Source organism: Chelonia mydas, chromosome 2, assembly GCF_015237465.2.
Source record: "Chelonia mydas isolate rCheMyd1 chromosome 2, rCheMyd1.pri.v2, whole genome shotgun sequence".
NCBI classification, from domain to species: Eukaryota; Metazoa; Chordata; order Testudines; family Cheloniidae; genus Chelonia; species Chelonia mydas.
Window position 1 is genome coordinate 256,003,509 of NC_057850.1, and position 26,973 is coordinate 256,030,481.

Genomic DNA, 26,973 nt, shown 5'->3' on the forward strand with positions numbered 1-26,973 from the left:
AGTTAGAGTACTGCACTAAAGGACAAGCAAAAAACTACTGTCATAATAACTGTATCTAGCCCAGATGTTCCCAGTCACCTCTGCCCAGACTAAGATCTGGAAGGCATCAGTCTGTGCCTACTGCTTCCCATTCTCAAGGGATGCTGGCATGCAGAGCAAGCCAGTTTCCCCAGTGGGTCAGGGGATATGCTACCACCTCCACAGTGACTAACACACCAGGGACCTCCAAAGCGATAAGGCTTGAGCCACAAGAACCAGGCTCCATGCTAGGGGGGCTGTAACACTAACCTCGGTGGGGCGGTCGCAGAGGGACACATTGACCAGTGGGTTACACATCTCACTGCGGGGAGATTAGCAACACCAGCACAGAAGAGGGAAGAGAAACCAGAGTGCTGTATCGGCATGACATGGGAGCCAGTAATTAGTCTGTGTTTCTATCCTCCACGTCACCTTGGCTGGGAAAGTCACAGCCTGTGGGCTGCAGGTTTTAGTAGTTAGCCACTAGGTGACGGGTGGTTTGAGCTTCAGGTCACAATAGGGACTCCCAGGTAGGGTGACCAGATAGCAAGTGTGAAAAACCGGGACAGGGGGTGGGGGAATAGGTGTCTATATAAGAAAAAGCCCCCAAAAAGCAGGATTGTCCCTATAAAATCGGGACATTTGGTCACCCTATTCTCAGGTGGTGACCTGAGCTTTGCCACTGACTCACTACTTGCCCTTCGTCAAGTCACTTAGATTGGTGTATTCAAATGGGTCCACTAACTTCACATGTCAAGCTGGACATGCCTAGGGCTATTGCACCTGCAGCCTCCATTGAAGCCAATGGGAACAGCCGCCCCATCTGAACATCAGGCCACGAGGGTCCGACTCTCCAGAGTGCTCCGCACTCAAAGTGGAAACGTTTCACAGAGATGCATCCATTTCAAAGGGAAGGTTTTAATGCTTCCAGGTCACTCCCCCATACAGACCCCCCAACTAAAAGCCAGACATCTCTAATCCAAAAGCCAGCCATTTCTGGCCACGCCGATTCCTAAAGGTTTTGTCTTCGTGTCCGTGTAGAGCAAAGACACATTTTGAAACCTTGAAATTTGCCCCAAGACTGAACTGTCAGACTCCAGCCAGCTCGTCTCATGGCAACACGGGTGGCCAGATGTTCAGAGGCCTCAGCAAGCAACAGGCCGAGCCCCCCGGCAAAATCTGGCCGCTGACGGTGCCTCGAGAAGAGCATCTTCTGAAAGCGCGACCTCCTTCGCGGGTGCTGGGTTCTTAAAACCCTGCAAGTCGGGCACCCAGAAGGCAAAGCACCCAAGTGCAGTGAGCACCTTTTAGCTGTTGGCCTTAGCGTGAGCGGCGGGTGAAGCCCCCCCTTTGGGGAGGCTAGCCCCCAGCTCTTTCCCTTCCGCCCACGCCCTCCACACGGCCGGAGCCCCAAGACAGTCCCTCCCTCCCTCCCAAAACAGCCAAACAGGTGCCATGCCTCCCCTCCCCCAGCCCGCCCAGGGGAAAGCGCCTGTTCGCAGACACTTTTGATATGCCCCATGCAGGTTCCGGGGCGGCTGAGGAGGTGGTATGTGCCTCGGCCTCCCTGGAACCTGCATGGGGCACAATAAAGCAAAATCTTTGCCGCCAACCCCGCAACCGGGGGTCCCGCGGCCAAGCCTCCCCGGCCTATTATACCCGCCGCCCACGGGCCTTAGTCTCAGTCTCCATTTGTAAAGGCAGCGTAATTACGGGCTGTTCTAAAACATTTCACCCGCGAAGTGCTGTTACCTCAAATGACTCGCTGGGCCTTAACTGTGCGGTCCAGAAATTAGAGGCCCGGCACCTTTAATTCATGTTAAGCCGAGCTGTGCTAACGAACACTGCAAAGATTAAAAGGATTAAGCAGCGAAACATTGCACTGAGCTCAAGAGAGCCCCTTATGCAGAGGCGGCGAGTTGTATGGGCCCGTGGAACGCCGACAGACCCCGGTCGTCGGCGGGCGGGATCGAACCAGGGACCTCTGGAGCTTAGTGCAGGAGCCTCTACGGCAGAAGTGAAACGCCAGCTGGTTGTTAGCTAAGGCCTGAGTGCTCTCGCGGAGAACACCACACCCAGGAGGTGTGTGGGTTACACGCAGGCTCCAGCAATTGGCTCCGCCAATGTTTGGGGCCAGGTTTCTGCCCCAGCCCCACCGGCTGCCCCCATGCGTCTCCCCCGAGCGGCCCTGGCCTAGGCAGCGGGCGGCTGCCCCCCTGCAGCTCCGCACTGGGTTCCCTCCCTGGCCGCTGCTGCGGCCGGCGGCTACCAGGGCGTGGAGCAGGGGCAGGCGGAGGCAGCTGCTTTGCCTGCCGAGAGAGTAGGTGCATGCCCCCGCCACCCCGCCCCGGCTGGTGACACCGAGTCGTCTCCAGGGGTGGGGTGGCTTATGCTGGCTGGACCTCCTGAGCAGCAGCCGGGGGGGAGGGGGGGGGCAGGAGGGGCTTGGGTGAGTATTGTCTGGGGGGGGGGAGGTGCCCCCCTCCCCCCCAGTTTGCTGCTGCCAGTGGGGAGAGGGCTGGGAGGAGTGCTCCTCTCTGGACCCAAGCCCCGGGGCAGCCTGCCTGCTGCACCCCAAACTCCTCATCCCCGACCTAGCCCCACAGCCCCTCCTGCACCCCAACCCTCTGTCCCAGTCCAGAGCCTGCACCCAACCCCCGCAGACTCCACACCCAGCACCCCAAACCCCTCCTGCATCCCAGCCCCATTCCAGCCCAGAGCCCGCACCCAACACCCAAACTCTCTCCCAGAGCCTGCACCCCTACTGCACCCAAACTCTGAGCCTGCACCCCAAACCCCCTCCTGCATCCCAACCCCCTGCCCCAGCCCAGAGCCTGCACCTAGCACCCAAACTCCGTCCCAAAGCTCACACCCGTCTCACACCCAAACTGCCTCCCAGACCCAAACTCCCTCCCAGAGCCTTAGGCAGGTGTTGGGGAGGCCCACGCGGGACTTGGACCCGTTCTGGGCACCACCAAAAATTATACAAACCTGCCGCCTCTGCCCTTATGGAAAGCAGAAGGATGGTCTAGTGGTTAGTGAGCCTTCCTGGGGCTTTGGAGACCTAGGTTTAAGTCCCTACACTTCTGTTGACTCCCTATATGCCTTAGGCAAGTCACTTAGCCTCTGTACTCCATACATAGGGATAATAGCACTGCCCAGCCTCCCAGGGATGTTGTGAGGATAAATACATTAATGGTTGTGAATCACTCTGATACTATTACAACGGGGGACAGATGGATACCCCAGCTTGATGGAAGGGCCATCTTCCAGAACACAAGACAGGGATCCAGAAAGAAAGTAAGCAGAGATCTAGGCTATGTCTACACTGGCAATGGAGCCACAAAACTTTTATCCCCCGCCAACCCCCGAAAGACAAAAGTTTTGTCACTGCAAGTGTCAGTGTGAACAGCACGTCGTCAGCAGGAGCCCTCTCCTGTCGATAACACGAACGCCGCTCGTTGGGGGTGGAAGTATTTTGTCAGCAAAAGTGCGGACTAACAGCGGCTACACTGCCCGGCTTTTAGCAACACGTCCGTGTCACTAAAAGCCGTGTGGTGTAGACAAAGCCTAAAGGATTGTCGGTATCATACAGATACTTTCCTACAGCCAGGAGACCAGCTAGTATAGCTACAAAAAGAACAAGGAGTACTTGTGGCACCTTGGAGACTACCAAATTTATTATAGCGACAGTGACTCAGCTTCCATTCCATGGCACCCATTTAAAACCGCTTTGTATCAATGGCCCGTTAGTCTGCATCATTTCTCCATCCCCCTCATCTACTGGCATCCTCCCAGTGGCGATCAGCTGTGAACTCCAGCGGTATGCAACTTACAAGGGGCAAGCTGGTAACAGCCTGCGCCATGGTGCTTTGCCTACCAGGCAAGAGAGGCTGAGACCACTGCAGAGACCCCGGCGGCGTGGGGCACGGCAGGGCAGGCATGCCTTACATCACTTCCTAGAACCACCTCAGGGGTCCGAGTCTCCTCTCAGACGTCGGCATTAACATCTAGCCCAGGACGGAGTATCATCATCCCCTTTGTGTTTTAGGACCACCCACAGCTAGACTATGAAAACTTTATAGCGATTAGTAGGACAGGAGAATCATAAAGCTTTGCTTCAAATAAGTATAGAGAAGTCTCTGTCCTTACCTGACCCTCTTGCTGCTACAAACTTAGCCTACTCAAATGCCTAAGGGATCAATCAGTGTGTTTCCCTGATCCCGCCCAGATTATCTTGCTGTTGCATCACTGATTTGCACAGTGACCTTTTTATTCCCCTCCCAGGGCTTTTTCCACCCCCTTATTCTTTTTACCTGGACTTTGTCTTCTGCTAAAACCTTTCTGTCTCGTTCTCTGGGCCTACGTCCTTACACTTTGAAGAGGCAAAGCAGGCAAATGAAAACAGGAACTGGCCTGAGAAACAGACTCCTCAGCTCCCCCCCACCCTTTATTGATGCTCCCCTCACTCCCCATTTTAGGGCGGAGTTTGGAGCCATCAAACCAATGGTTGGCTTGAAGAGTTTGAACAGCAGGTTTAACTCAATCCTAATGAAGAGAAGCATCAAGAAAGACCTCCTTAAAAAGGCCTGGATTGGGTGGAGGTGTTAGAGGGCTAGAAGGTTCACCAGGTGTTTAGCATTCAGTATGTGGTTTAGTCAGTTCAACCTTTCTTTAAGTGTCTATGTTGTGTTGTTTGAGGAGTGTTCTAGCATTCTTGGTGTGAACTCTTGCAAATTCAAAAACACACCCGGAGTTGAATTCTACCCTTTTTACTCTTTATTTATTAGGCTCTTAAAGCCAGATCTACAAAGGGATTTAGGCACCTACACCTCAGTTTTAGGCACCCCTGCAATCCAGAAAACCCATGCTCAGCTGCTGCCTAATCCTCTGGAAGCTTAAACTCACTGGGCAGCTAAATCTTTGCTGTAAAAGGTCCCCCACAGTTTAAGTTTCTGCCCCGGCCCATGCACCCTGCTGCCTGTCTCACCACTAAACACCAGCACAAACCAGGAAAGATGAACATACCTCTGCCTGTCTTCCTCAAAAGGGAAAGAGGAAAGATTTGACCAGGGATCCCCCTACCTCTCAGCACAGTGCTGTAACCACCGATTGCAGAGTGAGTCTCATGCTGTGTCTGGCCCAATTAATATTTAATTATTTAATTGAAGTGGCCTGGCTTCAACAGGAAAAACTGATAAAGCCCCACCTCAGAGTATCCCAAAGTGTTCACCTAAGACATGGGGTTCTGTGTCCAAATTCTGTCTCCTCAGCAGGTAGCGGGGAATTGAACCAGGGTCTTCTACAGACTAACTAGCTCTTCTAACCACAAGGCTAATGGTTAAAAACTAGGGAACAGCTAGTCAATTATTTTTTGTAAAGGGCCACATTTTTTGGTGCAGATCCCAGAGGAAAAAAAGACAACTCCAGTAATGATAATAAGTAAATACAAAGATTTCAGGGTCGACTCAAAAGCATCTGGCGGTTCAGATTTGGCCTACAGTCTGCCTATTGACTACTCCTGAGCTTGGGCCTCTGTTCTTTCTTTGCCCATCCCCTGGCCCCAGCAGGAGCCTAACTCATTCTCGCAAGAAGCAGCTTAGGTGCCCAAGTCACCTGAGTCCAGGGGTTCCCAGCTATAGATTGCAAGAAGAACAAGGCACCTCCCTGCAGCCTGGGTTTTAGCATCAAACCAGGGGTGCTGGAGCCCTCCCAAAAGTGTGTTGGGGGGTGTTTCCATGGATGTCCATTTTATGAAGACCGCAGGAGATCGCTTGATAACTTTCACAAATGAAGCCTCTCTGTGTACTTCAGCAGTATATCATTCTTGGGTCTTCTTATGCTAACCATTGTCTAGACTGGAGGTCTGTCATGTAGCAAGCAGCAGCTTGTTATGAACAAAATAACAGTGAGAGTAAGGATCCCTGCACAACACTTCACTCCATCCGCAAAGACGGCCCTTTCCAGGGGGCAGGGGACTCTGCGTTGCATGATATTGAGATCCATTTAATTTATTATTACAGTCAGTAAACTGAGAGGTCATCTCATTGGCTCGTTAGTCTTGGCTATTTTACAATAGTCAGGAAGGGTCTTTAATGGGTGTGAGGTCCAACGAGCTAAAGTTCCACTTGACACTCGCAGTCTCTGGTCCTGATCCTGTGCGATAGTGAGACCCTTCAGTTCTCAAGAGAGATTCTCCACACCTGGGGCTCTTTTTCAGGTTAACATGGACCTAAGGCTGTATAACCTTACAGGATAAGGCTTAAGGTTGCTAGAGCCAGGTGAGCATCTCTCATTAGAGCTCACCTCCATTAAAGCTTGTAAGCTAGATTCATTGGCAAGCCTGGAGAGTACCAGAGAACAGGGAAAAGGTTATTCCTTAGCCATGTGAGTTTTTCAAGGTAGGGTTTTCCTTTTGATTTTTAAAATTAGAGATGGGGCCAAGGCCTGACAGTCTGGATTTCAGATGATTCAAATTATTTGGCTCTGGATTGGGAAGGAGGAAGACTATGTTCAGTCCTGGCACTGCTAAAAACTTCCTGTGTGATCTTGGACAAGTTACTTGATCTCTCTGGGCCTCAGTTTCCTTATCGACAAACTGGGCATAATACTTCTTTTCTTGCACTTTTTGTCTTCCTTCTCTGTGTAGGTTGTGAGGCCTTTGGGGAAGGGACTGTCTCTTACTTTGTGTATTACAGCACTGGCACAATGGGGTTAGGGTGACCAGACAGCAAGTGTGAAAAACCAGGACAGGGGGTGGGGGGTAATAGAAGCCCATATATAAAAAAAAAAGCCCCAAATATCGGGACTCTCCCTATAAAATTGGGACATCTGGTCACCCTAAATGGGGCCCTGATCTCAGTGGGGGGCTTTTGGCATTAGTGTAAGACTCTCACAGTATATTGGTTGGTTATGATGACAGCAAGGGGGAAGCAGCTACATAGATGCAAGGTAATATTTTTAAATTTTGGCTCCAGAGTGGGGTTTGGATGCCCTCTAGTCTCAGACGGTGCTCCAATTTGGGAGCGTAGTCTGGACTCAACCCTGGTTTTGAAATAAACTTGCACTGAGACATCAATAGATTTCATGATGGAACCACTTTGGAGAAATCACCTCCCCCTGTTCCAAACAGCCAATATGCTCATAGTAAGTTTATGAACAGGATGATAGGACAGGGCTGCCTGGGATGGCAGGGACCAGACTCAGTGACCCAGGAGGTCCCTTTTAACCCATCTTCGAGCCAGTCTAAGCACAATGGCACTACCAGGGCCCTCCAGCACAGAGAGCAGGAGTCTCCACAGTTCATGCTAGAATGCTGGGTCTGTACCAGACTCATGTGCTCTGTGGATCAACGCATAACACACAGTGACTAGTGGGTTACACATGCAGAAGGCGGTGGAGGACAATGTAGGGGCTGTGTGAGAAGAACACTGTTCTCTCCGGTCTTTCGTCTCCTCAGTCATTCTGGGGGGCTACCCATAAAGTCACTGAAACCCACTGAACGCTTTGGACCTCATCCTGCAATCACCCCAGGCTGGTGGATCCCCCGTACCCATACGGAGCCTCATAGGTCTCTGCAGAAGTCCGGTTGCTTGGAGTTTGTTTGGTCTGCCCGTTGCCCTCCTGCTACGTGTGTGTGTGTTTTAAAGCCCAGTCTCCCAGAACAGCCTGTGACCTTTAGATATGCCTAATCCCATGCAATTAGTAACAAAAGTTATTTGCTCTCCAAAACAGGCGAGTTGTAAGCAAAGCATCAGCATCCATCCGGGCTAATTACGTGAGATATTTTAAGAGGATATTGAGGAGTGGTGCCTTTTAAGTTTTCTTTCTGCTCCATTGTATAATGCTGTAAATAAAGCTTCTGTCCCTCCCAGCTATCTCCTTTTCCATTTGGGTGAATATGATCTCTCCACCCTGCCTTTTGTCTGTTTCTGATGAATCAGAAATTAACAAGCGTATTTCTTTTGTTTGTTTTTTACTTAGAAGGAGCAGTGTCAAATAGTTCTGACGTAAAATGTGAACGGCTTGTAAGTGATTTAATGCTCTAGATGCTGGTAAGCACTTTAGAGTCCAGATCATTAGAGGCTAATTGAGGTTCCACTCCAAATCCTGAGGGATAGGTTCTGCCCCTCAACTCCTGCAGCTTATAGGAGCCGTAAAGGCCTCCACAAGGGGCTGGGGGACTGTAAGGTCACTATGTTTCCCCTTCCCTGCCCCTCCAAGACCCTGCATAGAGGGAGGGAAGGGGGTGGATTGGGACAGGCCCATAACCCATGATGCTATGGGGAGTCTAGTTTCTACTTCAGCCCGAGAGAGGCTGCTGTAACTTACACCTGAGGCCGTTCCAGACTTTGCCCTGTCCCCTGTGCACCACCTTCCCTGCTGCGCCCCCTAGAGGTGCAGCATAGAATTGGACCCTCAGGGTACATCGTAACAGCAACAAAACCGAACAAAAAAACCCAACCCTTAAACACCCCGTGATATGGAGTCTGAGAGCCCGGGTCAACTGACTTGGACTCACAGGGCTCACACTCTGGGGCTAAAAATAGCAGTGTAGACGTTTGGGCTCGGGCTGGAGCCTGGACTCTGAAACCCAGCAGGGGAGAAGGTCTCAGAGACAGGTTCCAGGCCGAGCCGGAATGTCTACATTGCTATTTTTAGCCCGGTTACATGAGCCATACAAGCCCAAGTCAGTTGATCTGGGCTCTGACACTTGCTGCTCCAGTTTTTTAATTTTGATTTTGCTGTGTAGACATACCCGAAGTTACTGATAACCTTTTTTCTTAAACACAGAAATGATGCCCACAGCATATGCAGGGGCTGTGATGCTCTGTACACAGTATTGTTTAGTGGTTACAGGAGTGGCCTATGTTACCCGCAAAAAATCTAGGGCACCCTGCCTATACCCTACTGAAGGCTCAAGGCATGGCCTGGTCAATTTAGGTACCTGTCTTTCCATGGGGCTCTGGGCTCTACGAGTCTGCGGAAATTTTTCCCAGTGAAGGAGCCGTACACAGCTGTGCTCTAAACATCTATTTGTTATCAACACACACAGAATATATATACCAAGTAAACCTCTTATGCTCACCACTCCCTATATACAGACAAAATTCACCCGATGGCCACTCAGGATCCTCGCATCTGGAGGTTTCCAGCAATGCCTCTGCACATCAGGATCCTGCGGAGGGGTCCAACTTCCAGCAGCTTGATGTTAAATTCCAGTCCGGAGATGGTTCCCAAAGAGCATTGTTTTTTTGTTACATTATGTAGGTAAAACTAGCTACCTCCTTTAACTTCACTAAACCTATCACGTTATTCAGTCCGCCAGGTAACAAACTTTAACCAATCACGCACTGGCACCTATGTTTTCTCCTCCCTGCTCAACTCTTTTTACATTTTATCTCTCATGCCCAAATTGTCTTTTATTTATGACCTTCTTTGTTTGTGCAGACGGTCAGCGTAAATTCACTGGTCAGAGCTTAGCTTATCTATTTCACCAGTTCTTGGGGGCTTTCTGTTTCCTCCCTAAACTTCCCAGCCCCTGGGTGTCTCTACTTTACAACGCTTGGTGTTATATCTCTTGTTAGGGGCATTCCTGAGGTGGGGGCACCTTAGTAGCATTGGAGCATTTTTTCCTCTTAATTTTAGTGGTGGAAATCCTTAAGTTTCACCCGAGACTGATTTAGTAGGGGGTGAGTTAAATCTCAGGCCTACACCTAGGAGTCAGAGGTCACACAAAGAAATACTATCCACCCCAAATGGAGTCTAATGGAACCCTGCGTGAAAGGAAGCATGCCAGTGTGATGGGAATTGCTCTGAATCGGTCATCTTCATTAGGAATGGACTGAAATATCTGTCGCCCGAAGAGAGGTGTAATTTGAGAGCAGCTCCAAGCTGAGTTCTCCTCTCTGGTGTCTGTTGCAGCTCTGTTAGAACTGCAGTTTCATGCATGGAGAAGGAAGGAGCACGACTGAGCGTCAAACATCGTGCACTTAAGAGTTCCCAAGCCCCTTCGGCTTGTATTTAAAGGACGCTGCCAATTCAAATCTGGCCCTAAACAAAAATGTGTCTTTAACGACCATCCCAAAGTTCCCAGCAAGTTTTGAACCTATGACTTGCTGCATCACAGGGCAGAGTTAATCAACCTGAGGGCCGATCTGCACTGAATACTTATGTCAGTGTAGCTACATCACTCTGGGGTGTGAAAAATCCACACCCCTCAGTGATGTAGTTATACCGACCAACCCCCCCATGTAAACAGCACTATGTTGGCAGGAGAGTTTCTCCCACTGACATAGCTACTACCTCTCTGGGAGGTGGATGAACTGCACCTTTGGCGTAGAACATCTTAATTAAAGTGCTAGACCGACCCAGCTGCACTATTTAAGTGTAGACGTGCACTCAGGGAGGTGGCTTAACTACAGAGACAGGAGACCCTGCCGCTCCCGTCACTGCAGTGAGTGTCTACACTGCAGACACGCTGCAGCTGCAGGGTTTTCAGTGCAGGCATAGACTGAGTAAAAGGATCAACTCTGTTAGCAGTAGTAGAGTGTTATCTCCTACTAAACCAGTTTCCAGTGAGTGCTAGGGCAGCTGCTTTGTTGCTGAGTTACATTCCCAGAATTTATTTTAAATCAGTTTTCAGTGGAGGCGATTGTTTTTAAATGAATATTCCCTTTTGGTGTTTGCAACCCAAACATAGAGACATTGCCCTACTTCAGGAGGATCGAGACTCCGGTATTTATGTAAGGTACGTATACAGCCTCCATTACCATAGTAACCGAGCGCCTCACCGTCTTTGATGTGTGTGGAGCTGGTTGGGAATTTTCCATGAAAGATTTTTTTTTGTCCAAAAATACTGGTTGGGTGAAATGGAAACTTTTCCCTGGAAAAGGTCAGTTTTCAAGCATTTCTCAGCTCAAAAACTTTTGGAAAAAAGTTTCCAAATTGGTGCAATGGAACATTTTTGACATTTTCACAATGACAAAATTCTGATTTTCTGGTACAAAATCACTTTTATGTTTTGAAAGTCGAGCTAATTAGAGTAAAGAAAATGGTCAAAATCAAGCCACGATGCTTGGAAATGATCAAAACAAAACATTCTGACTGACCCAAACCATTTCCCTCCCTGGATTTTTGGTTCGCACAAATTTTCAAGATTTTTTTTACTTTTGGTTCCAATTCAAGATAGGAAAAATTTTCAGAATCCCGAAAATTTTCACAGGACGAGAAAACCATTTCCTAGCCAGGCCTAGCAGTTCCTCCCTCAGCACACCTAAGCAGTAGGGAAGTGTTATTATCTTCATTTCGCAACTGGAGAACTGAGGCACAGAGACACTAGCTGATATTCCCCAAGCTATATAGGGAATCTATGGCAAAGTTGAGCCTTGAACCTACGTCTCCTGAATTCTGGCAGGGGAGTAACTGATAGGGCTCTGTTTTATGCTGAGCGATGATCGCCCTGTGGTTTTTTTGTTGCTACTAACTTCTACTGGCCTTTTTCATAATTTTACGACTCCGAAACCCCTACTGGGTTTGTAAGGGCTTGTCTACACTTCAAACACTGTGCCAGTGCAGCCAGTGAAGACACGGTCTATGCCGATGGGAGGGATTTTCCCATCAGTGTAGGCAATCCGCCTCCCCGAAAGGAGGTAGCTAGGACAATGGAAGAATTCTTCCTTCAGCCTAATGTTGCCTACACTGGGGGTTAGGGGTGTGAATTTTTCATGCCCTTGAGCGACGTAGGGATACCAGCCTAATTCCCTAGTGTAGACCAGCCCTAAGTAAGGCAATGTGGCTGAGGGAATATCTTTTATTGGACCAACTTCTGTTGGTGAGAGAGAAAATGTCTAGTAAAGTTATGAATTTAAGCTCACAGGTGTTGTGCACATTTCCTCTGAGGGTGGGGACTGAGAGCTCAGATATAGAGTGATTGCTTTGTGAAAAGCGTTTGCCCACCGGTGATATGATCTTTTATCATTTTTCTGTGTGAGTTCACTCAAAAGCGCAGGGATTGTCTGTCTATTGTTATTGGGACAGTTAGTGCTTCGGATGTGTACACCACATGCTGTGATAGGTATGTGTCAGACCCCTGGATCTTGAAAGGTGGGTTGTGGGGAGTGTTGATCCTTGTAGCAGTGGAAATATGTCTACAGGTTTTGCATCTGTTGTTCTGGGAGGGTCTGGTGCTACTTTGAGTTGGTGTGTCCTGCTCTGTGGGGATCTTGCTTATGATGATGAGCTTGAGGATGGCGGAGGGTTGTCTGAAAGCCCAAAGAGGGACTCCAGGAAAGATTTCTTTCAGAACATGGTCCCCATCAAGGATGGGTTGTAATTAGCGCTGTCAGTTAATTGCAGTTAAATCACGCGATTAACTCAAAAAAATTAATCGCGATTTAAAAAATTAATTGCGATTAATTGCACTTGTAACAATAGAACACCAATTGAAATATATTAAATATTTTTGGATGTTTTTCTACATTTTCAATATTGATTTCAATTACAACACAAAATACAAAGTGCACAGTGCTCACTGTATTATTTTTTATTACAAATATTTGCACTGTAAAAATGATAAACAAAAAATAATATTTTTCAATTCACCTCACACAAATACTGTAGTGCAATCCTTTTATCTTGAAAGTGTAATTTACAAATGCAGATTTTTTTGGTTAGATAACTGAACTCAAAAACTAAACAGTGTAAAACTTTAGAGCCTACAAGTCCACTCAGTCCTACTTCTTATTCTGCCAATCATTAAGACAAACAAGTTTGTTTACATTGACAAGAGATACTACTGCCTGCTTATTTACAATGTCACCTGAAAGTGAGAACAGGCGTTCACATGGCACTTTTGTAGCTGGCATTGCAAGGTATTTGCATGCCAGATATGCTAAACATTTGTATTCCCCTTCCATGCTTTGGCCACCATTCCAGAGGACACGCTTCCATACTGATGATGCTCGTTAAAAAAATAATGCATCAATTAAATTTGTGACCGTACTCCTTGGGGGGAGAATTGTATGTCTCCTGCTCTGTTTTACCCGCATTCTGCCATATATCTCATGTTATAGCAGTCTCAGATGATGACCCAGCACATGTTGTTTGATTTCCAAACATGTCACTGCAGATTTGACAAAACGTAAAGAAGGTATCGATGTGAGATTTCTAAAAATAGCTACATCACTCGACCCAAGGTTTAAGAATCTGAAGGGCCTTCCAAAAGCTGAGAGGGACGAGGTGTGGAGCATGCTTTTAGAAGTCTTAAAAGAGCAACACCCAAACCACCAAAAAAGAAAATTGACCTTCTGCTGGTGGCATCTTACTCAGATGATGAAAATAAACATGCGTCAGTCGGCACTGCTTTGGATCGTTATCGAGCAGAACCCATCATCACCATGGAAGCATGTCCTCTGGAATGGTGGTTGAAGCATGAAGGGATGTATGAATCTTTAGCACATCTGGGACGTAAATATATTGCCATGCCAGCTACAACAGTGCCATGCGATCGCCTCTTCTCACTTTCAGGTGACATTGTAAACAAAAAGCAGACAGCATTTTCTCCCGCAAATTGTAACTAACCTTGTTTGTCTGAGTGATTGGCTGACCAAGAAGTAGGACTGAGTGGACTTGTAGGCTCTTAAGTTTTACATTGTTTTATTTTTGAATGCAGTTCTTTTTTTGTATATAATTTTACATTTTTAAGTTCAACTTTCATGATAAAAAGATTGCACTACAGTGCTTGTATGAGGTGAATTGAAGAATATTTTTTGTTTTTTTACAGTGCAAATATTTGTAATAAAAAATAAAGTGATCACTGTACACTTTGTGTTCTATGTTGTGACTGAAATTACATATTTGAAAATGCCACACACCCCCAAATGTTCCTCTATGCCCCTTTAGGGGGGCACCCCCCACAGTTTGGGGACTTCGGCTCAAGTCTGACCTCCTAGCTAGAGAGGCCAGAGAATTTCATCTGGTTATGCCTGTTTTAATCCCAATAACTTGTATTTGACTAAAGAATATCTTCCAAGGAAAGGAATCCAGTCTTGATCTGAAGTAATCAAGAGATGGACAATCCTTAAAGCACATTTCTTCCATCAGACTTATCATCAGTGATCCACCAAAGAAATAGACTCAAAACAAAGAGGCAGCAGCTGCTCCATAATTAAGTTTGCAACAAGGGTTTTGTTCACTATACGGCCAGATTTGCTACTTTGCTCTCTCAAGTCTACAAACCAAAGGAAATGGCCTCATAAATGGAATGTTAGATTAATACAATTCATGGGCAGAAGGGACCATTATGGTCATTTCGTCTGACCTGAGATGGGTGGGGGTGGTTAATGAAAAGGAGTGACCCAGGTGAAGCGGGAAACCATAAATTCCGCATTGCTCCATACAGGACCACATGCTACCTGAGGGCCCCACAGTTATTGCTAGGGCTGGGGAGGTCTTATCCACTTGCCTCCTTGTCCGTATCTTAAAATTGTGCAGCAAAATTTGTGAGTAAAAATTGCGTAGTGTAAACCCATAAAATCCGGAATCTCTACTTATTTAGGAGTAAATGAGCCACCTCAGCCAACATTGGACTTGTTACGTGAAGTGCGTAATCTATGCATCATATGAGATGTCCTCTGAAATGCACGTCCCCCAAGCTCCTTATGTCGCAAAGTGGCCCTCCTTCCCCGTCCTTGACAGTTTAAGAAGCCAGTGGGAGGCCGGGCAGTGGAGGGAGTGGCTGATAATCTGATCTGCAGTTGGCGCTGTCCAGGCTCCTCCTCGTCGTGAGAGCGAGTGTGGACACAAACCTGCGGGCGCATGAGCAGGGGAGGGGGTGCTGGCTCCTTCACAGGAACAAGGGTGCCCATTGCCCTGTACTCACGTAAAACCCACGTGAGGGGATGGAGATGCTGAGATTCAGCCCCTCCTCCTCCAAATGTAGCTCTGCAGGGATCTGCCTCAATGCTCGCTATAGGGTCCCGTCTTGCACTTCCCCTGAGGGGTAGGTATCTGTGTGCAGAGGAGCTATAAGGGACTGGTGAAGGGGAGGACGCATCCGTCCCCCCACCCCTCCTTCCCACCCACATCCAGTCCTCACATACGTATGTCTGACCCCATTGGACACGGGGGTGAGAGCTTCACCAGGTCTAGGGGGAGGGGTGGGATGGTTACCTGTTGGAAGCAACGCGGGCCAGTGTCAAAGACACAGGCCTAGGTGTCAGGAGACTTGCCTTCCATTCTTGCCTGTGCTACTTCCCTGCTGGGTGACCTTGGGCAAGTCATGTTCCTCCTCTGTGCCTTAGTTTCCCCGTCTGTAACATGGGGATAATGAACCTGACCCTCCTTTCTACAGGGCTTTTGAGAGCTACAAGAGAAAATTGTCCCTGAGGGTGGCAGAGGTAGTAGTGGGAACAAGGGCCCCATGGGCCAAAGTAGCATAAGTTATGGCAGATGGGGGCCATCAGCTTTTGGTTAGATACAGAGAAAACAAGGACATTTAAGCTACTTACGCCACCATAATCAGCCGGCAGCCCGTGACACAGGGTTTCTGTTCAGTCCCCATCACCAAAAACTCACCCCAATTGGCAGTCGCTGCATGGGCCACGCAGACTGAAACCTTCTCTAGATGTTCTTCCTCCAGACCGGGCCAGTGCATGTGCACCGGGGGAGAGCAGCTTGCACCGCTGCCGTGCAGGCCAGATCTGCGCTGTGGATCAGGGACCTTTCGGTCTCCAGGGCTGGTCACCTGGTGCCTTTCGCCAGCATGGCAACCTCTCGCTCAGCTGTGGTACAATAACGCTGGCTGCCAGCCCACTCCAGGGCACCTCCGCTGTTGTCTGAATTAATTAAGGCGGCTATGATTGCTTGCCACGTAGATTTCTACCCACGGGGGTCGGGGGGGGGCTGCACCAGCTGCTCCCAGTACTTCAAGAGCCGCCAGTGAGGTGTAAGGAAGGCTAGGCAAGGATGCTGGGTGATTTCTTAGGCTGGGAAATGGGAGGCAGATTCGTTTTCTCGCAGCTAAGACCCATATTCCCTTCCACCGCTCTGCCAATGCACTTCAGTCCCAGCGACAGCACCCTCTGCTGTGAGGGTGACTGGCCCCCACCGACAGCTTTAGAACCTGATCTGCAGCACCGGGCGCGTTCAGTCTTGGACCACCTGGGCTCCCATGAGCAGGGGAGGGGTGGTACCAGGGTTTTTTATTGCCTGTGCCACTTCCCAGGCACTGTAAAGCATTTCTATCCCCCGCACCCTGCACACACACACACTGCTGTACAACCTGAGCACCTCACAATCCTTACCATATGTATCCTCCCAACATCCCAGTGAAGTAGGGCAGCACTGGTTCCCCCACTGAACAGAGGGGGAACGGAGGAACAACGACCCTCCAAGGCATTTAGGGTCTCAACTTCCACTGATTTCAATGAAAATTAGGAGCCTACGTACTTTAAGGATCTGGGCCAGAGAGACTAAGCCACTTGCCAATGGTCATAGAGTCTCAGGCAGAGTAGGGAACTGTCAAGGTTCCTTCCCCACTCTGAACTCTAGGGTACAGATATGGGGACCAGCCTGAAAGACCCCCTAAGCTTATTCTTACCAGCTTAGGGTAAAAACTTCTCCAAGGTACAAACTTTGCCTTGTCCTTGAACCCTATGCTGCCACCACCAAGCGTGTTAAACAAAGAACAGGCCCACTTGGAGACGTCTTCCCCCACAATATCCCCCCAAGCCCTACACCCCCTTTCCTGGGGAAGGAAAATCCTCACCAGTTTGTACAGGTGAACACAGACCCAAACCCTTGGATCTTAAGATCAATGAAAAAGCAATCAGGTTCTTAAAAGAAGAATTTTAATTAAAGAAAAGGTAAAAGAATCACCTCTGTAAAATCAGAATGGTAAATACCTTACAGGGTAATCAAATTCAAAACATAGAGAATCCCTCCAGGCAAAACCTTAAGTTACAAAAAGATACAAAAACAGGAATATACATTCCATTCAGCACATCTTATTTTACCAGCCATTAAAGAAAAGGAAATCTAACACATTTCTAGCTAGATTACTTACTAACTTACTTAACAGAGTTTCTGAGACTGCATTCCTGATCTGTTCAACGCAAAAGCATCACACAGACAGACAGACCCTTTGTTCCCCACCCCGCCCCTCCAGCTTTGAAAGTATCTTGTCTCCTCATTGGTCATTTTGGTCAGGTGCCAGCGAGGTTATCTGAGCTTCTTAACCCTTTACAGGTGAAAGGGTTTTGCCTCTGGCCAGGAGGGATTTTATAGCACTGTATACAGAAAGGTGGTTACCCTTCCCTTTATTTTTATGACAACTGAACCCTGGTCTCCCAGGTTGGTGCCCTAACCAGGGGACCATCTTTCCTCTTGATTGCTTCCCCTGATTCCGTCATTGCACCAAACTAGTGTACGACCCCACTAGGCAGCGCCTCAGGGAAACCTCACCAAGAAGAGGGCGGTCCATGCCCACCTGGCAATGACAGAGTGGCACCTGTGGAGGGGAGGACGGTCCCTTTAGAGGAGCAACAGCCAAGGAAGGGGCCGGGTGCATTGTACAGCGCATTCACGTTTTCTTCACAATAGCGAGGGCTAGAAAGTTAATTTATTTAAAAACAAGGGCCAAGAAGCTGATGTCATCGTGTGAGTGCGGGAGACGGAGCCCTAGCGTTCATATTTGTGCCTTCATCCAGCTCCGTACATAGCTCCTACTTTCCCTGTGGGTAGAAATCAGGGATGTTTTGTGGCTCATTCTCACTCTTGGGTAGGGTGACCAGATGTCCCGTTTTTAAAGGGACAGTCCCGTTTTTTGGGACTTTTTCTTATATAGGTGCCTATTACCCCCCACCCCCTGTCCTGTTTTTTCACAGTTGCTGTTGGGTCACCCTACTCCTGGGTGAACATTTTTGACCCAAACCTTTTTCACTGGCAAAAAAATACAGCTTCGGCAACACCAACAATTGTCCCCGCTTCGTGTCGGTTTCACCAGACTGTTTCGGTTGAGGAAAAACGACAAGAATTCTGAAAAATTTGGAACGTTTCCTTTGGACATTTTGGAAATGAAACACTTGAATTTTTCAATTCAACACAAAACTTTTGTTTTCAAGCTGGCCTTTAACTGTATTAAGCAACAAGCAAAAACATTGAAAACCAAGCAAAACTGAAACAAAACGTGACAATGTTGCCAAAAAAAAAATGTTTCATTCGACCTGAAATGGAAATTTGACTTTTCAGTTCAGCAAAAATTTCAATTTTGGTTCAACCAGAAACTCCGTCCCTACCCCCGCCCCCCCCCGCCCCCAGAGTTGACAGCAAACCAAACAATCCATTATTCGTCCAACTCTACTTATGAGGCCTCATTGAGAACTCAGACTGCTTCTCTTAATGCTGGAGATGTGGCACGTTGTAGCAGGCACCCCGGTTTACCTGTGCACTGAGTGGAAGCTGTACAACCTCTGTACTGGGGTGGAGAAGTGGGGGCTACTCTCTAGGGCACTATCCTGGCAACGTACTTGTCTTTCAGACACTTACAAGCAAAACAAATAAATAACTAGCGAGACCAAAACAGAGACAAGGGTTAGCTACAAAGTACGTCTGCTGGAGTGTTACTATCACAAGATGCTGCCCTGTGCATGAAACTCATCCCTCGTACATCAAATATTGATTCCCTGACGGTTACTAGAACAGCGCCAGATCTTTAGCTGGTGTAAATCAGGATAGCACCACGGTAGTCAGCTTACACCAGCTGATGATGTGGCTCACAGCATTTATTCTGTGAACCCAGATATTTTAGCCCACATAATAATGCTTTCCATCCACAGATCTCAAAGCAGCTTACAGGCATAGGAAAGTTTGGTTATCCCTCCTCTTTTACAAGTGGGGGAAACTGAGGCACCGAACATTGCAGTTACTTGTCCAAGATGACACAGACGAAGCTGGATATAGAAACAAGATCTCCTGACTGTAAGTTTCAAGCAGCGCCCATTGGGACACACTGTCTCTCTACTTATCTGCCCCCCCCATCACCATAACATCTGATTAAACATTAATACAAATACCCCGTGAAGTAGTAGTATCCCCACTTTAGAGATGGAGAAATAGAGATTAAGTGACTTTCCCATGGTCACATAGCATCTGTGGCAAAGGCAGGAAGCACAGTCAACGCTCACGAGTCCTGGTTCAGTGCTTTAGCCACAAGACCCTCCTTTAACCTTAAACTCAGATCTCATGCCCTAGTTGTAGGACAGGCTTGTCTCTCCAGCCAGACTTCACACCAAGACCAGCGATTATTAGAAAATTAGTGGCCACACTTGATGCCATTGCTTAAAATTAGTGGCCACACTTGATGCCATTGATTAAAATGTTCTACCTAATTTTTTGGTCTGCCTTGAATCTTATTTGGTGCACACCCATCTAAATCCTATCTGAGTGATCTCGCAGTCCTTGTGCAGAATTTCTATGGGCGTTTGGGCAGGTGAGTGGGATGCCATGTGGCCATCCCCTCTAGATTCCAGACCAACACGATGCAATAACCAACAAAGAGATCCCCCCCCCCCCCCCCCGAGAACTCAGACCTTGTTGGACACGGAGCTCAGTTCCCTCTCCGACAGGACTTTGGGAATTCAGCATGTGCTGAGCCCGTCCTATGCAGACATGCTCAATGGTCTGGATAGGTATGTACCGTACAGTCATACTAGGGGGAGTGCAGAGGAATAAAAATGTGGCTGCTTTTGGAGGAGCACTTTCTGTGCCCACCATGTCTGGAGGAGCTGCCTCTCCCCTCCCTCTTGTGCGCAGAGAAGCTGCCTCTCCCTGCTGTTGCCCCGAGGGGCCGGGGAGCTCACTCCCCACTCCACTGCCCTGGAAGAGTTCTGTGTCTCCACTGATTGGGGGTGCCTGTGCCCCTCTTGCTCTCCCCCCTTGTGCATGCCCTTATCATCGTCATGTATTTTGCCACCAAGCCTCAGTGCTTTGACAGAAGGAGTTCTCATTTTCTTTTTAAAGTAAAGCTGAGATTCTTGCATCATCACATGACTCTGGGAGCTGGGACTTTCAGAAACCTCCCCCCACAAAATATTGCGAGACTTGCTGTAAAGTCGTGAGAGCTGGCAACACTGCCAGCACGCTCAATGAAGCCCCCAGTGCCGTGCCTTGCAAGCTAGCCTCAGTGCGTTGATTGAAGGAGTTCTCAGTCATTGGGCAACGCAACTCCATGGATGAGACCCACTGGTTTCAGTGCTGCGAGTGGGTGATTTGTCTCTCCTCAGTCACTGAAGGGTTTCTGCTGTGTTAGGGTGACATTTTCAATTCATTAACTGCTCTTCTCCCTCTTCCAGGCCACCACTGAACCCCCCAAAAAGAAATCGGACCCCGTCACTTCCGAGACCGTGGTTTTCTGGGGGCTACGCCTCTGGCAGGTGATTGGAATCTTTGCCATCTTTGTCCTGGCAGTCAGTAAGTCACAATTCTCTGCCCCTCACCCCCACTCTTAGGACCCCATCCTGCTCCCATCAGAGCCAAGGGCAACACTGCCGTGGGTGTCAATAGGTATAGGATCGGGCCCTTCTTCCTGGTACTTTGCCGTGTCAGGCTGCAACAGGAGCGTGGGCTGGTTTTTCACAGGCACCCATTTCATAGGGAATTAGGTGCCCCCTGGATGTGCCCGTGTTATGCCAATGGTCAGCCTAGCTGATCATAATTAAGGCTAAGATTTAGTCATGGGTATTTTTAGTAAAAGTCATGGACAGGTCATGGGCAAGAAACAAAAATTTATGGCCCCGTGACCTGTCCATGACTTGTACTATATACCCCTGACTAAATCTTGGATGTTCTGGAGGGCTCTGGGGGAGCTGCTGCTGCTCTGGAGGGGGGGCTCTGGGGCACCTGTTGGTGCTCTCAATTCAAACACACACACACACACTCTCTCTCTCTCTCTCTCTCTCTCATATTCTAACTGTAGCAGACTTTTGTGTCAGTCTAATACAGGACATATATTAACAGGTAAAGGAAGTTATTTAACAGGAATTCACTGGTTTTCAACTAGATAACACCTTGCTCCCATTAGTGGCAAATTGATACGTAATTGGTTTAAGCCAAAGAGGCACAGGTGGGAATCCAGTCTAGGGGTCCACTTCTCTGATTCTGCAGAGAACCATCTCTTTTTGTCTGGGAAAGATTTTTCTTTCAGAAATAAATAGGATGGTTTGAAGGCATTACTGGTTTTCCACTTAACCTAGGTAATTTAATTGATCTTATGACAGTGAGAGACAATACCAGAAAAGCAGCTATTAGGTTAGATATTAGGAAAAAATTTCTATCTAAGGATTGTTAAGCACTGGAATAGGCCTCCAAGAAAGACTGTAGAATCCTGGTCATTGGAGGTTTTTAAGAACAGGTTAGAAACACACCCATCACGGGTGGTCTAGGTATAACCTGGCCCTGCCTCTGGAGGTCCCTTCAGGCCCCACATTTCTGGAATTCTATGATTCTCCTCAACTAGCACAGTTTAAGATCAAAACCAGAGAGATTCCAGAATTTAGTAAAACTAGCTTATGTCTAAATTAGCTACATAAAATTTGTAAATGATTAGCTATGTAATTAGCTCTAAACACTAAAAAAAAAATAGCTTTTTTTTTGCTAATTACAACCTATGTAGAATTAGCAATGTCTAAAATCGTAACCAGAGAGAGACTGTTTAAAACTTTGTAAAATTAGCTTAAATCTGGGATTTTGTCATCAGCCCATGCCAACTTCATGTCTCTTTGTCCAGGGAAGTTTCCCCTCTTCTTTGGGTTCTGGGTTCAGAACAGGCTGATGGTTCGCCAGTTTAGGAGAAGGAGAAGAAGTCACAGCTTTGAGTGGGTCTGTGCAGCTATTTCTTAACTGAGCTCCAAGACCTGCCCTTTGGGTCTTGATTTTGCTCCAGAGCACACTGCTGGCTTGCTGTTTTCAACCAGGAAGACAATTCAAGGGGTGTTTCCGATTCTTTAGCTGGAATTGAGGGTCACAGGCAGCTTGGGGTTTTTGCTTAGCTTTACACTTCTTGGGTCCTCGTCTGTCTCCAGAAGCACCAACTCACTGGCCAGAGGAGGATTGTAGCAAAAGTCTCTAATCTTACTCAGAGGAGGAGCATCTTTCATAGGGTGGGTTTTGTCAGGGTTTTGGAGGGGTGTCTGGCCCAGCTCCTATTGGTTTGACAGTCATACCTGTTTAGCAGGGGATAGCTTTTAGCGTACTGGTTTATGACGTGTGTTCCTCACAGTAACCAGGAGGTGGCAGCCTTGTATTACAAATGCGTTTCAGTTCTTATTTCCGTGGATGACAGCAAGGTGACAGATTCCAGCAATCCAGCCTGGTTAAATTCCAAGGATTAATGAAAAAGAACATTTCACTTCTTTCTCTCTCAGGCAAACCCCATCTATCAATTTATATGGACATCAAGGCTCTCCAGAGCTAGGATCATTCATGATCAAATGTTTTGGAAGGGCTCTTAAACCTCTTGCTTCAGGGTTTCAGCCAAGCTCTAACTAATGGACAGCAGGATGAGAGCTCATGTGAGATGCAGTGTTGGTGTAGCTGTGTTGGTCCCAAGATATTAGAGACACAAGGGGGTGAGGCCATATCTCTTATTGGACCAACTTCTGCTGGGGAGAGAGACCAGCTTTCAAAATAGAGCTCTGTATAAACTCGAAAGCTTGTCTTTCTCATCAACAGATGTTGGTCCAATAAAAGATATTACCTCACCCACCTTGTCTAGCTAATGTGCGAGGCAGATTATCCCATATCTGCCTAGAACAGAAGAACAGCCAGACTGGGTCAGACCAAAGGTCCATCTAGCCCAGTATCCTGTCTGCCAACAGTGGCCAATGCCAGGTTTCCCAGAATGAATGAACAGAACAGGTCATCATCCAGTGATCCATCCCCTGTCACCCATTCCCAGCTTCTGGCAAACAGAGGCTAAGGACACCATCCCTGCCCATCCTGGCTAATAGCCATTGATGGACCGACCCTCCAGGAACTTATCTAGTTCTTTTTTGAACCCTGTTATAGCCACTGTGGGGATCTTACATCTAGTACTGGCCACTGTCAGAGACAAAGTATTGGACTAGATGGATCTCAGCTCTGATCCACTGAGGAAACTCCTGCGTTCCAATTTTCCTTTTTATGCAATTTCATCCCTTTTATTTAATAGTATTCATAATCCTAAGAGATAATCAGTCTTCAGTGAGTGTAACGATCCTTTACAGGAGACCCGTCACAGTTCTGCCTGGTCCTGTAAAGAGCAATACACATTATTCAGCTTTCATTAGCAGAGGCATCACTCGCAATAATGAACAGCCAGCTAATCCTGTGGCAGTATGATTCTTGTTTGTTTCTATAGTAAGCCAATACAAATCAGGAAAAATAAAGGAAGTGGTATGTTTCCACTCACTCAAAAGCATTTGTTCCTGTGTCTTGCAGGACACATTCTTCATTGCTTTAAACTGAGCTATGATCAGCTGTAACTGTGCCTCCGTGGGTCACAACTGAGGATACCAAATTCAGGGCAAACTGCTGAGAAATAGGGCTAACATAACCCCAGACTGGTGGTTATTCTTTCATAAGATATACCCAACCAGCCACAAAAGTGAACTCCTGTTTCACCACACTGGCTAACAAGAAGCCATAAAAGCAGTCTCCTTGGGCATTCTAGGTCTTATATCACCACCAGAAACACTGGATTCACAGATGAGTGGTTCTTTAAAACCAATCTAATCAAATGACAGGTTTCAGAGTAACAGCCGTGTTAGTCTGTATTCGCAAAAAGAAAAGGAGGACTTGTGGCACCTTAGAGACTAACCAATTTATTTGAGCATAAGCTTTCGTGAGCTACAGCTCACTTCATCGGATGCATACTGTGGAAACTGCAGAAGACATTATATACACAGAGACCATGAAACAATACCTCCTCCCACCCCACTCTCCTGCTGGTAATAGCTTATCTAAAGTGATCACTCTCCTTACAATGTGTATGATAATCAAGTTGGGCCATTTCCAGCACAAATCCAGGTTTTCTCACCCTCCGCCCCGCCACACACAAACTCACTCTCCTGCTGGTAATAGCTTATCCAAAGTGACCACTCTCCTTACAATGTGTGTGAAAATCAAGGTGGGCCATTTCCAGCACAAATCCAGGTTTTCTCACCCCACCCCCCAAAACCACACACACACAAACTCACTGTGTGTGTTTTGGGGGGGGGGGGGGTGAGAAAACCTGGATTTGTGCTGGAAATGGCCCACCTTGATTTTCATACACATTGTAAGGAGAGTGGTCACTTTGGATAAGCTGTTACCAGCACGAGAGTGAGTTTGTGTGTGTGGTTTCAGAGTAACAGCCGTGTTAGTCTGTATTCACAAAAAGAAAAGGAGGACTTGTGGCACCTTAGAGACTAACCAATTTATTTGAGCATAAGCTTTCGTGAGCTACAGCTCACTTCATCGGATGCATACTGTGGAAACTGCAGAAGACATTATATACACAGAGACCATGAAAGGAAGATGATGTCTGTCTGTATCTGTACAAGTTTTTTCATGCAGTTGATAGATTTCCACTCCATACGGCTAAATGCAGTGCCTTGCATAATGACAGGTTTCAGAGTAACAGCCGTGTTAGTCTGTATTCGCAAAAAGAAAAGGAGTACTTGTGGCACCTTACCTGTCATTATGCAAGGCACTGCATTTAGCCGTATGGAGTGGAAATCTATCAACTGCATGAAAAAACTTGTGCAGATACAGACAGACATCATCTTCCTTTCATGGTCTCTGTGTATATAATGTCTTCTGCAGTTTCCACAGTATGCATCCGATGAAGTGAGCTGTAGCTCACGAAAGCTTATGCTCAAATAAATTCGTTAATCTAATCAAATGAAAGGTTCTCCTGATCTCAAAGGACCAGCCACACACCCAGATCAATATATAACTTAGATCTTACCCAAAAATCACGCTGATGCCAATCCTTTAGTATTGAAAATCTAAAGGTTTATTCATAAAAAGAAAGAAAGGTGAGAATTACAAATTGGTTAAAGGAATCATATACATACAGTAATGGCAAAGTTCTTGGTTCAGGCTTGTAGCAGGGATGGAATAAACTGCTGGCTTAAGTCAAGTCTCTGGCTTCTTCCAAATCATTGGAAGGTCCTCAATTCCTTGCTTAGAATGCTCCCATTAATATAGTCCATATTCCAGAGGTTTGGGCAGGAAAGAGGTTGGAGCAGGATAGAGGCAAAATTGAGGGGTTTGCAGGGCCTTTTATATCCTTTGCCATGTGGAGGAAGAAGAAAAGGAGTACTTGTGGCACCTTAGAGACTAACCAATTTATTTGAGCATAAGCTTTCGTGAGCTACAGCTCACTTCATCGGATGACCCATTGTTCTTACTGTGGAAAATTACAGCAACAAGATGGAGTTTGGAGTCACATGGGCAAATCACATGTCCATGCATTTTGCCTAGTCATTGCAGGAAGCCATTACCTATACTTCAGACAGCACGTTTACATGACAATCCAGTGTAGATGGGCATCTCCCATGGTTCATTGTGAGTTAAACAGCCTTTTGATGGGCCACTCAATTTGAATAGTCTCTCCAAGATGGGTGCTAGCTAACTACCTTGTTAGTTACCCCAGGAGCAAACATTTGAAATACAGGTGTAGCGCCAATATTCATAATCTCAAATACAAAAATGATACATGCATACAGATAGCATAATCATAACCAGCAAATCATAACCTTTTCAGAGATATCTCACATGCCCCATTTTGTACAAGATTTGTTGCAAATATATAACAGTGGTTGCAACAATGATCTACATGGTGATATTTTAATCAATCAGCTAACATCCAGAGCAAAGCGCTGGAGAAGAGTTGAAAAGAAAGGCTGAACTAAAAGATGTGTAATATATAATATCTGGCTTAATACCTGGGCTTTAATTTACCATTTTAGCATGTGTTAGAGGACACCTTGCCTTGTCTTTTGGCTGGAGTTTTAGAAGGGGTTGGACTGACATGAAACTCATTACAAACCTTTAAATCCTCCTCAACACAAGGCCTCAGAAGCCAACATAAATGCAATCATTTCTTAACATAAGAGACTCCATGCCTGCCACAGCACTCAGCAATGTCAGTAGCAGTGTACGGGCCTGGCTCTTCCCCTCTGAGTGGGAGTGATAAGCTAACCACAGACCACAGGGAGATTGTATATCAGCTAGGAGGCAGGCCCTTATCAAATTGGTCTAGAAGACAAAAGCCAGAGCGTCTCATTTGGACATAAGCCAGGAGCCTGGAAGGCCATTTCTGGCACAGGGGGCTGATTACCCATTTTTCAAGCAGGCCAGAATGCTGTTAATGTTACACACAGGACGTTACTTGGTTCCAAAGCAGACAGTGTATCTCACTTTATAAGGCTGTTTGTGCTGGGCTCCACCTAAACCAAAAGAGAACCAGACTGCTGGCATGTAAAACTGAAAAGGTTGTGGAGGATTTTTTAAAACTAAGGACTGGGAGAAAGCCGAGAGGCATGGAGGAGCTCTTAGCTTGGGGGGAGACAACCCTTAGGAATGAACTGATTACCAGCAGGAGAGTGAGTTTGTGGGGGGGGGGGGGGGGGGGGGCGGAGGGTGAGAAAACCTGGATTTGTGCTGGAAATGGCCCAACTTGATTATCATACACATTGTAAGGAGAGTGATCACTTTAGATAAGCTATTACCAGCAGGAGAGTGGGGTGGGAGGAGGTATTGTTTCATGGTCTCTGTGTATATAATGTCTTCTGCAATTTCCACAGTATGCATCTGATGAAGTGAGCTGTAGCTCACGAAAGCTTATGCTCAAATAAATTGGTTAGTCTCTAAGGTGCCACAAGTCCTCCTTTTCTTTTTGCGAATACAGACTAACACGGCTGTTACTCTGAA

General features: G+C 47.2%; 2 protein-coding genes across 4 annotated transcripts in view; one reads left to right on the top strand and one right to left on the bottom strand.

Annotated features, from left to right (window-relative positions):
* ALS2CL (ALS2 C-terminal like) overlaps positions 1-5,094 on the bottom strand; it is a 76,212-nt gene extending 71,118 nt beyond the window's left edge. Inside the window, exon 1 of one of the 3 annotated variants that reach the window (XM_043541704.1) lies at positions 5,047-5,094. The gene's annotated coding sequence lies outside the window, so the exon portion shown is untranslated. Of the gene's footprint in view, positions 1-4,334; positions 4,466-5,046 lie in introns of those variants that run through there. The other 2 variants (XM_043541703.1, XM_043541700.1) reach the window with 2 other exon arrangements.
* Positions 1-26,973, top strand: part of TMIE (transmembrane inner ear) — a 60,839-nt gene that overhangs the window by 1,519 nt on the left and 32,347 nt on the right. Inside the window, exon 2 of the mRNA XM_043541708.1 lies at positions 20,370-20,487. Coding sequence (XP_043397643.1) covers positions 20,370-20,487 — 118 coding nt within the window. The remainder of the gene's footprint in view (positions 1-20,369; positions 20,488-26,973) is intronic.